The sequence below is a fragment of the Periophthalmus magnuspinnatus genome, chromosome 12 (assembly GCF_009829125.3).
Source record: "Periophthalmus magnuspinnatus isolate fPerMag1 chromosome 12, fPerMag1.2.pri, whole genome shotgun sequence".
NCBI lineage: Eukaryota > Metazoa > Chordata > Actinopteri > Gobiiformes > Gobiidae > Periophthalmus > Periophthalmus magnuspinnatus.
Window position 1 is genome coordinate 12,857,438 of NC_047137.1, and position 16,060 is coordinate 12,873,497.

The window sequence follows — 16,060 nt, forward strand, 5'->3', positions numbered from 1 at the left end:
AGGAAATACTAGTGTAAATGACATTATAGATACATTATGAAGGCGTCTCAGTATCAGTGCAGCAGTATGGACATATTCACTGCAGCTTTCTACCACGGACAGTTTGGATGTCAAGATCATTTGGTTAAATGATAATTACATAACTGTGTAATCCTTTAGTCATCAGTGTGATCCATCCTAAAAGGAAAATTCAGATCTGTTGTCCCGTTGACAGATTTGAATTTTTCTTTTACTATGATAATTATATATTTAATAATTAACACAGACACAAGTGCCAAGATCTGTACCAATAGTATTGTGGCATTGTGGTTGCATGTTCTATTTTTAATTAAGTTTACCCTGTGGTTTTTGGGTCAACACTCAACCTACTGCACCACATTTACCTACATTTTATAAATAATCATAATAAATAAAATAAATAAATAAATTAGTGTTTATATGGAAAAGAGAAGATAGTGAGTGAGTGTTTTTTTTCTGTATTTATATGTAAAAATGTAGATTATATAAATACATTGTTTCCTAGTACCTTTTTTTTTAAACATAAATAGTTGTTTTTGCATGAACTTCCTATGCAGGTGCAGTCTTGTGATCTTGTAATCTATCCGCAGTCTTTATTCGACCAAAATTTTCTTTACCCGACTACTACCCTGCAAATTAATAATAGTATCTCTTCCTTTGCACCACCCATTCTGTGACAATTCATTATCTGTGGACTGATTCTAACCTTTACCATTGCCACTACTTGCATTGTCACTAGTCCTAGTCATTTTTTGGCAACTTTAGTGCAAACTATAGGTATATATGTAGTTTTCTGGTCAAAAATTCTTAAATCTAAGTGTGTACTGACTCCAGTGGCCCCTGCAGTTTCCAGTTAGTTAATGACATCAATAAAGCCCAGATTACAGAAACACCTAATCAGAAACATGATAATATTGAAACTACTTTATGCCACTGACACAAAGCAAGATAATACCTTTGTTAAATAGACAGTATCATTAATAGGCATGCACTGCAACAAAGAAACAGCAGAATGAACCAATAATTAGTCATAGAAGTGATTTATTCTACCTTTTACAGCTCAAATCTTATATAAAAATGGCAAAAATAGAGTTCTTATTATTAATATAGGCCTATTCGCAGGGGAAAAAGACTTAATTTGTTTATTTCCAAATTCTTAATTCCTGTTGCTTACAGTAGAGGGAGCTCCAGCACCTAAATGGCTCAATGGAAACAAAAGTGTAGTTTATAAAGTATGTTTTCAAAATGCAAGTTAGAAAAGGTGAAATACTTATCCCGAGGTGACCAGAAGCCAAATGCATAATTATACATGATGATTATATATATATTTTTTCTCTTGTCATTGCAGCGATCAAGGTGAACTGCCAGGGCTCATGTGGAATCTCCAACAAAATGAACGACGCGGCCTGGGCGGTGGAGGAGCAGTACTTCAACAGCACCCTGTCTGTGGCTGATAAAGGTGAGTGTGATTCTAAATATATTTTAGAAAAACCTTAAACATATCTGCAAAATAGATATGTGTAATGCCACTGTGCTAAGCAATAACATCTCCATTAATATTTGAACAGTTAGCTTTTCTTCACTCACATCTTATTCATCGTTACAGACTTGATTACCCAATTACTTCCCTCTGCCCTGCTCATTAGTCTCCTTTACACACCTCCGCTCCATTCTCTGGTGTTATTGAGCTGTTAAAATGCCCACACTCCTATCTGGTCCCGTCCTGTCAGGTGTCATCCCGTCAGGCGGCCGCGGTATCATGTGATTTACGGCCTCCGCCTCGTACCTCATTAGCTTTATGGAGCAGGTGGAATGTTGGATAGACATCAGAGACCTCTTGAGTGGAGTGTGCTGTGGGCATAACTGGACAATAGCGTAAAATCATGACGATAATTACGCTTCATCCTGGTATCGCTTCTCTATGAGGTCCAGAAAATGTGCTCTGTGGCTTCGGTGCCTGTTGAAATGTGCATGGATGTGTGAAAAATGCACGCCTCATCCCGATCTGATGGTGGTCATCAGAGCATGTAATCCCAGTTGGTTAATGATCCAGGAGGCAGTGCCATTTTTCATCCCACAATTTCCAATGTTTCTCAAACCTTTCAGCACTCCATGTCTGGGCGTTTCTAAGTACCAAAACAACAGGATCAAGATTAGACACAGACAAAATCATGACTTTACAACCAGGAAAGGCACGGACTTTAAAGGGAACACATGACACTCAACCTACATATATAAAGTTTAAGCTGATGTTTGCTTCATACACACATTGATTAACTTGTCTGACTGAATTGAGTTACACATCAATCTGAAACGGCTCACGGTGGAACATCATGACCAATATTAGAATCTGATTGGTCAAAACGTCACAACAGCAGGACAAAAACAAATCAAACTTTTGCTAAATCCAGTTGAGAGAAAAGCACAGACATGTCCCTGTCCACGAATAGTCAGTATTTCTGCAAAAATAGGTTGAGAGATGTCCGTCTGCGTCCCTGTGTTTTGGTTTATTTGAGCTTTTCACGCAAACCACAGTGCTGCTCTGTGACTGGTCTGAAACACTGATGACCTGAGTCCAGTTGCATCAGTCGGGGTCAGGTTGGATGGATTCAAACATTATATTGACAGTCTTGCATTTTCTGTCCCATCAGCTGAGGTCATAAGACGCAGAGATGCACCGATATCCAGCTTTTTTTGTTCAGATACTTTTACTTTGAGTATCTGCCAATACCTGATATCAAGCAGTACTAGGGCAGAGACTGAAAATATCATTTACTTTCAAGCAGGTTATTGTTATTCCAGTTATAGAATGATAATATAATGCTATATTTTAGACCACTTTAAAAGGTTAGTATGGAATTATGAAATGTTCCTGATTCATCATTATGTAGCAGGGAGCAAAAAGTGTTTTATGACTACAATTGATTAGCTATTTATACAGACTCAATGAGAATACATGCTTTACTGTTTATCTCAGGCCAGTATGAAGTCTAAAGGCCATGGTTTTACAGTGTGACTTATGTCCAAAGCTGAGGATAGAGGGGAAATACTGTAGCTTTGAAATATGGATGATGTATAGGGTTTGTGGAACAGTAAACTCCTTTTATAGCAGTTTTCCATCATTTTAATGGGCCCACCTCTGTCTCCTATCCACACGCCTCAGGTCCTGCGCTTATTATGGTGTCCGGCCTGTTAGCTGCCTGTCTGTAAACATGAGCAACGAATCCCTCCAGTGTATCCCAGCGCAATATCCCGTATGTGCAGTATCCCAATGCATCCCAGTCAGAAGTGTACATGGGAGACCTATGAATAATACATTCTGCCTGCTTTCTTCATCTCTGTCATTTTTCCACTGTCTCCTCTGCGCTGATAATGTGGCCCCCGGGGGTCGGCTCACTGCTAATGTGCTATGTATGTGTGGGTGTGTGTGTGTGTGTGTAGAGGGTAGGGCCTGGTCAGTGGAGGAGGAGAGGAGGAGCATGGTCAGTGGAGGAGCGGGGGCTGTCACTGTAGACTCGTGGTGTTAATATGTTGACCTTCACAAATGGTTGTCTCTCACTCGCCTGTCACTTTGCTCACGAATGTCTGTCACAATCAATATATAATATGAGAGCCAACGCTAATAAAAACGGCTAACATAGGAAAGTCCAGAATTGTCCCCATTCCCTCCGGAGCGCCTTGAGCCACATCCTGACAATACCAGAATCAGATTAGTTTATTTCAGTGGCTCATTAACACTATACTTAATACTGAATACTATATTGAGTTATTGTTCAGTACATGACAGATGGGGACCAATATTTATTGTTGAACTTTTTCCTTGCATTAGTGGGAAAAGTTATATAGTTATGGTTATTTATATGTACATCAACAGGGGCCACATCAGCAAAAGGGCCAGATGTAAAATAAATCTAACAACTTTTTTAACTTGTTAATTAACTGTTTCTGTATTTATCACTTATTCAAGTTACACATTTTGTATATGGATTTGCCTAGATGTAAAAATATGGCTGTGTAACTGTGTATCTCCTGATAAAATGACATTTTAAGACCATCATACCTTTTAATTTGATCTGTCAAGGGCCACATAAATGATGTAGAGGGCCACATTTGGCCTTGAGTTTGACACATGTGTACTACAATAAGATATAAACTGACTACTTGGCTGTTGAATTCCGCATTTGAATTGTCTTTATTTATTGCAGTTTGTGTGTGTGTGTTTTTTTTTTACAGATTTGTACATTTAGAATACTTTTGGTGGATAATTTTGCTTTATGGTTTGGTTTCAATATTATCGTTTATCGTGTGTATTGACTTCAGCAATATATCACACTTCAAAATGTGTTGTCATGACAGGCCTAGAGCTCATTGGTCACTCATCATTTACAAAATCAAACTTCTCTTGTCTCAGGTTAACAGAGTTTAGTGCTTCACTCATTAATTCTGCAGAAATCCGTGATGTTTTTCAGTCTCTAGCAATATCTTTTTCACCCTTTTTTTCTCGTAAGCTGCCACATTTGTTACAGACAGATGTATATCGCTGACTGGCTAATCCACCTGTCAATCACGCCCATCTGAACTCGGGAGATTCACTGGTGTAGTATTGCAGAAGTGTGTATTCTAGATCCCAGGTAATATAACAACAGTTTTGAAGATCTGATAAGCATTGTTGTCTTTGGGCTTTCTTTGTGGTGCAATTCTGGTTAAGCAGGTATTCATTTGTCATTTTTATTCATTTCAATGGAAAATTTGAGAAAGGTTTCACTGCTAAAATATGATATAAAGTAGGTTGAGTTGTGTAAAATGTGCATTGTTTATGTGCACATGACAGTTAGCATCACAGCCCCAGGGAAAGTTGATATTATTAGCTGCAACTGCAAAAATGTAAAGTAATGAGCCACGTGTTATATCTTTATTAGGTCCTAAACACATATTGAAACTCCAGCACTGCAAACACCTTGTAATGAGACTTGTAATTGAGGTTAAAGTCATTCCCACACACTTTGAAGCCAAGTGAAACCAGAAAGCAAATAATCAAATCAAACAAGAGGAAGTGTGCCACACCTGCCCACAGCACACAGAAACCACAGCAGACCAAGAGCCAGTGCAGGTGCAGAGGAACGCCTTGGCCTTGGTGTAGGGGTGAAGGATACTGAGAAATAGTAGTACTTTAAAAAAAAAATTCTCCCAATAAACATAATCGTTTATTAAATGTTTAATGTTCAAATATCGCACAAAATGAGGGGGGAACAGCACAGAACACACAAAAAACCCAAATCCTGACATCCTGTTATAATCCAGGTTTAATCGTGGTTTGGGGAAAGGTTTAGTCCAAGCTTAGTCCTGCTTTTGATGTGTTGTGTGTAGAAGTCTGAATACAGCCATAAAGGTGGATTAGATCAAATACTTGTCTTTCTGGTATGCAAATAAAAGATTAAGAAAAATGCATTTACAAGGCTATAAAAAGTCTGCAACTGAGCCTGTGTTGCCAGAGCCTTAACCTGCAGATGACGACACATACGTTTTTCTCATTCTCAGTATATGGACAGGCCTTACGTGAAAGCTCAGAACCTCCAGAATTCACTCACTGAGCTGTAGAGGCTGCACTAGCACTGATTCATGACTGGCTGCATGTGCTAGTGCTTAGGTGGTGACGATTCAGATCAGAGAGAGTCCTTTTAAGTGTAAACCAACTGGACTTCAGCGTTGAAACTGGCAACACAAATGAGAGACCAAATGAAAACCAAAACAACACATTATAACAAAAAACTTGGCGTCATGTCCAGTGTTTTTGTAATAAAGAATAAATTTGCATTACTTTTGTTATCAGTAACAGCTGTATTTGATTTGATAATGTTACTCTCATATCAGGGGACACAGATCAGGTCATGGGATTCAACATCTTAAATACAGTACAAATATCATCTGATTATCATTATCAACGTAATGCTGAAAATTGTTATGTTCATTTTTGTCAATATGGCCCAGTTTTAGTCTAAGTGGAAGCACAGAGTAGAGGCTTTGTGCTGTTGAAACTGCTGCAGAGAGATGAGATGATAAGAGCTCTGTTCTCTCAAGGCCAAAGTCACACTGTGCTTTGTCCACTCTGTTTCAACCTCTGCTTGTTCTTAGGATACTTAACATTATTGTATCTGATAGTTTTATGCTGAGGCTATATATAGATGCTGTAGCCTACATCAAAAACAGCTCAAGTTGTGTTTTGTTTAGTTGAAATATTTTATTAAAGGGCACACATTATGCTAAATGGACTTTTCTTTTGGTTATACTCTTGTACTTGCATCAAAAACATACCTGGAGTTGTGTTTTGTTTCAACATTTCATGAGGTGGTGCACTATGTAACATTTGTAGTCAAGGCTCTTCCAGATGGATGCATAATGCCACACTGTGGAACTTTCCAGCAGAAGTAATGATGTGTGGAATCAAACAGGTGGCAGTCCGTCCAACAGGTTTACATACTGCACCTTTAACCATCTCCACGTGTGTTCTCTGTGTCGTCTCAGACATGAGTCATGTGTCTCTGTGTTTCACCTTGTGTTTAATCAGTCCAGAGCGCGCACACACACACACAAACACACCCCCACACACACCCCCGCTTTCTCTCTCTCTCTCTCACACACACACACACACACACAAACACACACACGCACACACGCACAAGGAAAATCAGGAACTATTAGCTCCACTCTCTCTCTTACTCACACACACTCCCTCTCTCTCTCTCTCTCTCTCTCTCTCTCACACACACACACACACACACACACACACACACACACCCTCTGTCTCTCTCACACACACTCACACACTCCCTCTTCTCTCTCTCTCTCACACACACACTCTCACTTTCTCTCTCTCTCTCTCACACACACTCACTCTCCCTCTTTCTCTCTCTCTCTCTCTCTCTCTCTCACACACACACACAACTCCCTCTCTCTCTCTCTCACACACACACACAACTCCCTCTCTCTCTCTCACACACACACACACACACACACTCTCTCTCACACACACATGCACACATTCCCTCTTCTCTCTCTCTCTCACACACACACACACACTCCCTCTCTCTCATACACACGCACACACACACTCCCTCTTTCACTCTCACACGCACACACACACTCCCTCTTTCACTCTCACACACACACTCACACTCCACTCCACTTCACACTTCTCTCTATCTTTCACACACATACACTCGCTTTCTCTCTCTCTTTCTCTCTCTCTCTCTCTCTCACTCACACACACACACTCTCTCTCTTTCTCCTTCTCTGCCCTTGTCCTTTCCTCACCCCCTCTGTCTTTCTTTTCCCTCTCCCTCCTTTTCCACACTTTCTTCCCCCTCCTTTCTTCCCCCTCTCCCCTCTCCCCCTCTCCCTCCCTCCCTGCCTCTCTGTCTCTGTCCAGTTAGTCTCCAGTTTATTTGTGTGTGTGTGAGTGTGTGAAACTCCATCCCACTGGGAAGTAGGTGACTCCTCCTGGGATCTTCCCCACGCTGCCACTAAACTCAGCCTAACCAGAGCCAGTCAGAGTTTAGACAGACAGCCGTGTTTGTGTTTATGTGTGATGGTGGCTATTGTGTCCTTGAGCAAGACACTTCACCCACATTGCATTCACGTCGAATCTCTTCTGCTTTTACTGAGGAGCGCTTGTGTTTAATGTTTAATCTTTGTCCCTCTCTCACCTATGACCCACGACCCAATGAGTTCAGTGGGCGTCGTTTGTCTGGTGAAAATGTGCAATCGGAAATCAACTTATATGGGGTAATACCAGATGGAAAACAATGAGAAAGTTGTATCAGAGCCAGCCCTGATCCTGTCCTGACCTTCTCTCTCTCTTCTCTGCTGCAGGGACGTTATCCTCCGGAGAGCACACATTCCCATTCCAGTTCGTCATTCCAGGTGAGTGTAGAGCCCGCCCTGTTTCTCACACCAGGACCGGGTTCAAACCAGGACTAGAGTGAGTGCGCGCTTAGACTCCAGGCTGCTTGTCTCGGCCTGGGTCTAGTTCAGTTCTTTAAAGGAGCACAGTGTAACTTTTGTGGTTAAGGGTCCGCTACCTTCTTGTCTCCATGAAGGTGTTATTTCTTGACCTTCAATATTCCACAGTTTGTTATTAAACTATGAACATGACATGACGCTACTAGGCCAAATTACAGGTTAGATCTGTGGAGAGGCGTCACAGTAACAATACATGTTTACCCAGGTATTTTTTTGCAATAAAAACACCTGTGATTGTATAAATGTATACATTTTGAGCTTAACGGGACTGTACTCTTACAGTTGTAAAATAAAAACTACAGTCACAACTGAACCGGGGTTGCCAGAGCCTTAAACGCATTCTCAGTATATGGACAAGATATACTTTACTATACTAAGGTCACTAAACTCTTTCTGGTTTCTGACTGGATCATTGTCTTGAGAACCAAAACACCAAATTATAACAATAATTACTTGGTCATCATGTCTATTGTTTTTCCTGTTAAAATAAATCAACATTACAATTGTTATCAGTAAAACAGTAAGTGGGTTAGCTATGATCATTTATATATACAGTCTATAGTGTGGACACAGTTAGGTCATGTTTATGGAATTTAAAATTAAAAAACAGTAGCACATCCATTGAGACAAGCATATAACGAATGCCCACCAGAAAAGTTACATAGTGCACCTTTAAAGAGCTGAACTATGATCTTCCCCTGTACATGACTAGACAGAACCTCTCCTATCTTTTCTCCTCTGGTTTTGTTTCCTGCTTACACAATCACGCCGTTGTGATTTATGACATGTTATTCCTTTTTCATGACTCCTGATATGAGAGGGAGAGTGAGAGCTCCGGCAGTGGGTGCAGACCGGGCGCCCGAGGGTGCTAGTTGCCGGTGTACAGGGGGTGCTGGTGGGTGGCTCTCACAGGGGGGAGGTTATTTTTAGGTCTGTGTAATGAGTGTATGCCCCTGCTCTCCTCTGAGCTCTTATTGTTAGGATATACTGAAGGAAACACAGGAAGACAACGCCCTCTACTGGTCCTATTCTGTAGTGTTTTGGCCATAGGGTTGAATTGATACTTCAGATACAGCAGAGGTAGTATAGACAACTGAAACAATAAGATAAGAGCTCAAGTACCTTTAAAGAGTGGTTTTTTGTCACCTTACAGGACCTGTATGTGAGATTTTGATTATAAATACCATAACCTTGACCTAGTGTCCCCCAGAGGTAACCGTGTTCAAATATAGCTCTTACTGAAAACAATTATAATGCTGATTTATTCCTGATTACTTTTACATCATTTCATTCATTTAAATTACGCAACATAGGATTAAAAATAGCTTCATGTTTGTTTGTTCTGCATTTATTTATCACAAGGAAAAATCACATGTTTGTGATCAAGAACTGCGATGTATTCTTTTGATTTTAGGAAAGTAACTGTATTCTGAATCCTGCCAAATGAAAAAGTAACTACACCAAAAATGTGTATTCTTGGTACATGTATTCAGTTACTTCCCAACACTGGAGCTCAGTCACATAAATGCAAATGCTATTTCCATAACACAACTTCAACCACAAGTTCTTTTTCAAAGCTACCAAATATTTTTAAGTAAGATAACTATAATTTCAAAATAATACAACTCAAGTATAGTGATAGAACTACGCTTTGAAATCCAAATTCCTTCTCAAAAACTATTCATGAACATTTTTGCCCTTTAATCAAAGATGTAAGTGATACCTGTGTTGAAGTACACTCTTGACCTGTTCAGTAACTTTAATGCTGAAGCTGCCAGGCAATGTGGAGAGTGTGAGGTCATGTTTATTATGTGACTCAGTGGAAAATGTTAAGTCACTCAGGATCAAGAGTGGGGCAGGTGCAGCCACGACAAGTGCAAAGTCTGCTCCTGTCACCTCTCACCTGGAGTCCTGGGTATGTTCAGGATTTGAACTGGATCTGCCATAATTGTGTTTTTAAGAAGGATTTAATTCACAGTGCTTTAAAATGTAATGTAGACCAGGAAATATTTAGACTATTTATTTATATATGAAAACGAGGGTTGTCCAAACTATCAAAAATCAGAAACTAATCTATACTATAGTAAACTTAGAAAACTGTACACAACAACTTGACAAAGCTGATGTGATGTGTAATAGTTTCATAGCGCTCTGAAGGATGAGAACAAAGGGATGTAGATACGTTATTGTCTGCAAATATAGCATTTTCGAAACACTAAAAGGTAACACGGTGAGCGATACATGATATGTGTTAGTGGTTAATACCCCACAGAAGTAAAATACCCCTCTTTAATATTACATAATACATAAATCATGTTTGCTCACCACACAAAGAGATCTTGTTTATGACTTTGATTTGGAAATATATGTCATTAGAGCGTGTATAAAACTGGTGAGGCACTGTTTTAACAAGGAACTAATGTCCTCTTATCTCACATAGCCACACCTTTTCATTTGTCATATTATTTATTTCCGTGTGCTTGTAATTTATAACTTTATGGGCTGAATTAAGCTAGGGTAAAGCTACAGTAAGTACAAAACCGCATTTGCTTCTATATCTCCCCCCTGTGGTTGAAAATGACATTGTAATTATTGCCGAAATAGGAGTATTCTGAGACTTGGTACATATAAAATACAATTATTTCCAAAGAATCAATTAATTAATGTAAGAAACACAAGATTATCTGCTGTGTAAGATTACTATTACTTCAAAATAACACAACAATGCCACTCTAGTCATTTAGTATTGTCCTATGTTTATAAATGTGACTTAATTTAACTTATGTTTTGTAACTTTTCTGGTTTTCTGGCTAAGTTATAGGTTAGATCTATGGGGAGGCGACCCTGCTCACAGAAAGAATGCGTGCTTTTCCGATGTTTCTTTTAAGCATTTTATTCTTCATTATTAACACATGTAATTAAATTAAAATCACCAAGCCTCAAATCATATTACAAGTTTAAGGTTTTATCATTATTATACCACGTCTACTCGGGGGACCTTTAAATATCGTTCCTTAAATTATCAACCAGTGGCGTTTGTTTGCGTTGATGATTTCAGTGTCACCTCCAGTGTACCAGGACCTGGACTCACACGGATATTTTTATCTGGCTGCTTTTAAATTCGCTCGCCTCCAGCCATTTTCCTCCATCCTCCTTATCTCCTTTCCTCTGTCCTATTTCTTTGTCACCTTTACTGTGTCCTTGTTCCTCATCTCCTTTCCTGTGTCCTCTTTCCTTGTCTCCTTTTTCCTTGTCTCCTCTTTTGCGTCCTCTCCTTGACCCATTAAACTGTCATCAGCACAGTCAGGTTCAGACAAGCAGCTGTACCAATCCTTAAAAATGTGTAATGAGGCATGTTATTAAACTTTAAAGACACATGACACTCAGGGCTCATACAAACTCACAAATATAGTTGTTGTTAAACAGAGAGAAGGACTGTGTCAGAGATGGAGACCTTTTAGCAGTTATGGCAGCAGTATTTAAAGATTTACAATACTTCTTGATTGAATTTACTTCTTGGATGGGAGGCCGCTGGGAATGTCAGATATCACAGACAAAACTATCATTGTGTCCTTAGGGAAGACACCAGCCACGTTGCTTAGTATGAATGTGATGTCTACTTGAGTGTTGGTGGTGTGAGGGGCCAATGGCACAGATTGGCAGCCTCCCTTCCATCAGCGTACACCAGGGCAGCTACGGCTACACTAGTACCTTACCACCACGAAGTATGGAGTGTGAATAATGCACAAATTGTAAAGCGTCTTTGAGCGTCTGGAAAAGCGCTACATTAGACTAAGGCATTATTTATTTTTGAACCATTATCTCGAAGTATATAACAGAGTAATACATGTCTCTAAACTCTGTAAAAGACACTTAGTAACTGTAAAATCAATCTGTCAAATGTGAGATCAACAGAGATGATTTACTTTTGAATTTATAATTGTAAATGAGAATAGTAAACTAAAGACCGCCTGTCTGTTGCAGCTGCTGTGCCCACGTCATTTGAAGGTCCGTTTGGGAAGATCGTGTACCGCATAAAGGCCGCCATCGACACACCGCGCTTCTCTAAAGACTACAAAGCCCAGCGCCAATTCTACCTCCTCAACCTGCTCAATCTGAACCACGTCTCCGGCGTAGAGGTGAGTATGTGCCCGCTATGTGCCCGCCATAGAGCTGAGTATGTGCCCCCCATAGAGCTGAGTATGTGCCCGCTATGTGCCCCCGATAGAGCTGAGTATGTGCCCCCCATAGAGCTGAGTATGTGCCCGCTATGTGCCCGCCATAGAGCTGAGTGTACAGATGAGCGCCCTCTGCCATAGAGGTGAGTGCCAGGGATAGTTTAACATCGTATTACTATTTAGAGCCCAGTTTAGTCCTGAAATAGATTTAGTTTGGTTCCGGTCTACTCAATCAGATCAGTTTCAGTTCAGTCCCAACTTTCCTCTCACGTTTTAGGACATCAATATTGATTTGATATAACATGGCCTCTTTAACGTTTGTACGAGATCCAACCTTTGTTTTATCTTGTTAATTGTCAAACAAACCACATCCTTGACTGACATTATAGTTAATATGTCATGAAGTCTAATGATTATTTGTACTTTTCTTTTTCCCTCTGAAGCATCCTAGCTACGCTGTGGTCACTAAAAAGTTTAACTACCTGCTGGTGAAGACAGGGACACTAATGCTGAAGGCCCGCAGTGACCTGAGGGGCTACATCCCAGGACAGGTCATCAGACTGTCCACAGAGATCCACAACAAGTCCGGGAGGGACACGGGCTGTGTGCTGGCCAGCCTCATACAGGTACAACCAACAGATTTAATTTTGTCTTTTGCATTTACAGTCAAGGAAGAGTTTTTATTTAGCCCAGTGGAGATTTTAAGATGCTAAATACGAAGCCTAACGTTCATTCAAAACTTTTCTGACACTATGGAGTCATACATGTGTTTTCCAGTAGTGCATCAGCAGTTTATTGAATTGTTTTGTTTTCTTTAGGTTTTTTTTCTTGTTTTGTTAATGCATGTGGACGTTTGGCACATTTTGCAACATAGTGTTTTTGGCATTCAGGCCCTTCAGACTTGGTTTTCATTCCTGGTTTTATCCACCTGTTTAAGTTCTGGTTTAGTATTTCAGTTCTGATCTTAGTAGTTGACAAGACAAATATCTTGGTATAAATCCATGTTTATTTGTTGAGTTTAAGCTTCAATCGCTGCTCTGATGTGTCTTTGTGCTGTCCTGTGTGTAGAAAGTGACGTACCGGACCAAGCGGCCGGTGATGGACTTGCGCACCATTGCGGAGGTGGAGGGGGCGGGGGTGAAGGCGGGCAAACACGCCGAGTGGAGAGAGCAGATCATTGTACCTCCCTTGCCCCAGTCTGAGCTCGCCGGCTGCAGCCTCATCCACATCGACTACTTCATTCAGGTCTCAGCACAAGAACTGGTTTATTTTCATATAAATTAGCCATGACCAGATGTAAGATTCCAGGACCAATCAAAATCAAATCAAATAAAATTTTCAGGTTCACATTCAGTCATGATCAGCTTAGAAGTTTATATTGTTTATATTAATTAATTAATATTTATTTAAAATCAAAATAGAAAAAAAAAATTAAAAATCCTGATTGATCAGTATTGAGAATCTTTTTTTCTTTTACTTATTCATGCATGATTAAGCCATCTTTTTTACATTTGCTTTTCTGTTTGAAAAGAAAAGAAGAAATTCTGAAAACTTTGAGTTCAATCATTTAGTTTTCCATCACTAACCCTTCTCTCTCTTGTTTTGTACGATCCAGGTATCGCTCAAATCCCCTGACACTGTTGTGACCCTGCCCATCCACATCGGGAACATCGCCGTGAACCTGTCCCCAACCAGAGTCCCAGACCCCGTCCCCTCCAGTCCTGTGGGCGTGGCTCCGAGTGCTCCGCCCTGTGAGGACAACCTGGGTGACCTCTGTGCGGGGGGCGTAGCCAACGAGGAGATCCCCACTAAGAGCCACTCCCAGCAGGACCCAAGCGGGCAGCCCGTCACCATGTTGCCTGGAGCGGCACTGCCCCCTGCAGGGTTGTACCCCGACCTGTCTGCACAGCTCTTCTGTTTGTCCACGGGAGCCACCATTCCTTTCTTCACCGAGGGAAGTGACATCACACCCATCCCCACGTCCTGCTCCCTCATCCTACCCCCCGAGTATAGCAGCTGGGACTTCCCTCAAGGTCAGTTTGGGCTGAGTCATTTGAGAGAAAACTAAAGTCTCCATATTTTTTTACACATCTTGTTCATATGGTTTTGACACATTTTAATTAAAAGGTCTGTACCTGATTTCAAACCATGAGTGAACAACATGTTTTAGTTTTAACTTTTAGCCCCTCCCACTTAGTCCTTTCTGCTGCTGTGATATTGCACCATGACACAAAAACTGGGATAGTGTCATGATTTTTAGTAACAATGTGCCTGATTGGACAATAAAAAGTGCACATTTAAAAAGTCAGGAGCTTTTCTAGTCAATATTTTTCTCTTATTTAGCAGCTTTTGCCATACAAAGGGACTTGATTTTTACTGTCAAATATCTGAAAATCAGAACTTGTTTATTTAAGCAGTGGTTCGACTTATTCCTCACTTTCCTAATGTATAGCAGTATAATAGTAGTGATGGGACTTTCAGCTCTTTTATGCGATCCGAATCTTTTGGACCCATTCATTTCAAAGAGCTATTCAAAAGCCTCTTTTACCTTTATTCATATGACAGAAGCCAATGTAAGAACTCATTTTATCTACAAACTAATCACAGAGAGATGACCAAAGCTCTTTTTAAAATGGTTCAAACTGAGAGTGGGAGTTTGTTTTTAGCCTTTAAAATGATGCATTAACTTTGCACTACATGTTTTTCTGTGCACAAAGCCCTCACGTGTGTCACCTGCTCTGCTTCTGTGATGATTCTTGTGTTGATACAGTGTTCAGGATAAAAATGCGTATAAATCTGAAAGAAAAAGATTCTTCTTTTCAAAAATGAGATCCGGTTCCACCTGTAAACATTAAGGAACCGTTCAAAAGAGCCAACTCGTTCACGAAGGTTACATCACTAATTCTTAGCATCCAAATTATTCACCGTAATGAGTTTATAAGTGCTTTTTGCTACTTTCAGAAGCCAGAACGGAGCTGAGCCTTCACTGTATTGCTAACAACATCTAGCATTCTAACATGCAGTTCCTGATTATTTTGTGACTTATGATTATGTGATTCCTGATTATTTACTGACTTATTTTGACCTCAAGAGCTGCTTATACAATATATCAGTGCTGGGGCAAAAGTGCTATAAAAGTGTATTGGCATTTTCCCAGTTCATCATGGAATAGATGAAATAATTTACTGACAATAAACATGATTATATTTGGCAATTTTTTTTTTTTTTTATATCAATATTTATATTCTTCTTATTTCAGAACCCCCTCCCACATATGAGGAGAGCTGCAGTACGGCCAACTCCACTCCAGTCAACAGCAGACAGTAAACTAAAGCAGTGTCATCAGGCCCCGCCCACAGACCCCTCGGGGCCAATCAGGACCCCTACTGTCTGGATGCAGGTCACCGCTCTAAAGACTCTCCTGTTCTCAGACAATGACTTTTGAATATTGTTCTCACTGACAGCAGGTGAACTACACTGTGCCTACACCAGGAGAATGGGGCTGATATGGGATTTTTTTTGTTGTTGTACTTTGATGCCTTCAGAAATTTTGAGCCCAAAAACTCAGAAATTCATATTGTTTTGTCATAAATTTCTGTTTTGTTTCTCTGTAAGGACCAATAGAAACCTTTCTTTTAGATTGATTAGAACTTTTAGATTTTTAAAAGATGGATTTCAATAAAAAGAAACAAAATAAATCAATATAAAAATTTCATATTTATTCTTTGGGGGAAAAAAAAGTATAATATTGGACATTTTTGTCACTAAACCAAAGCACACTCCAGATGATTGGAACAGCTATATATATATATATATATATATATATATATATATATATATATATA

The 16,060-nt window shown here is 39.9% G+C and overlaps 1 protein-coding gene across 2 annotated transcripts in view; it reads left to right on the plus strand.

Moving 5' to 3' along the window:
* The window catches only part of arrdc1b (arrestin domain containing 1b), a 46,451-nt gene extending 30,599 nt beyond the window's left edge, over positions 1-15,852 (plus strand). Inside the window, exons 2-8 of one of the 2 annotated variants that reach the window (XM_033976329.2) lie at positions 1,367-1,477; positions 7,888-7,938; positions 12,022-12,176; positions 12,659-12,841; positions 13,284-13,460; positions 13,831-14,248; positions 15,475-15,852. In XM_033976329.2, coding sequence (XP_033832220.1) covers positions 1,367-1,477; positions 7,888-7,938; positions 12,022-12,176; positions 12,659-12,841; positions 13,284-13,460; positions 13,831-14,248; positions 15,475-15,542 — 1,163 coding nt within the window. In that variant the 3' untranslated portion in view covers positions 15,543-15,852. The remainder of the gene's footprint in view (positions 1-1,366; positions 1,478-7,887; positions 7,939-12,021; positions 12,177-12,658; positions 12,842-13,283; positions 13,461-13,830; positions 14,249-15,474) is intronic. The other variant, XM_055225689.1, reaches the window with a different exon arrangement.
* The last annotated feature ends 208 nt before the right edge of the window (positions 15,853-16,060 follow it).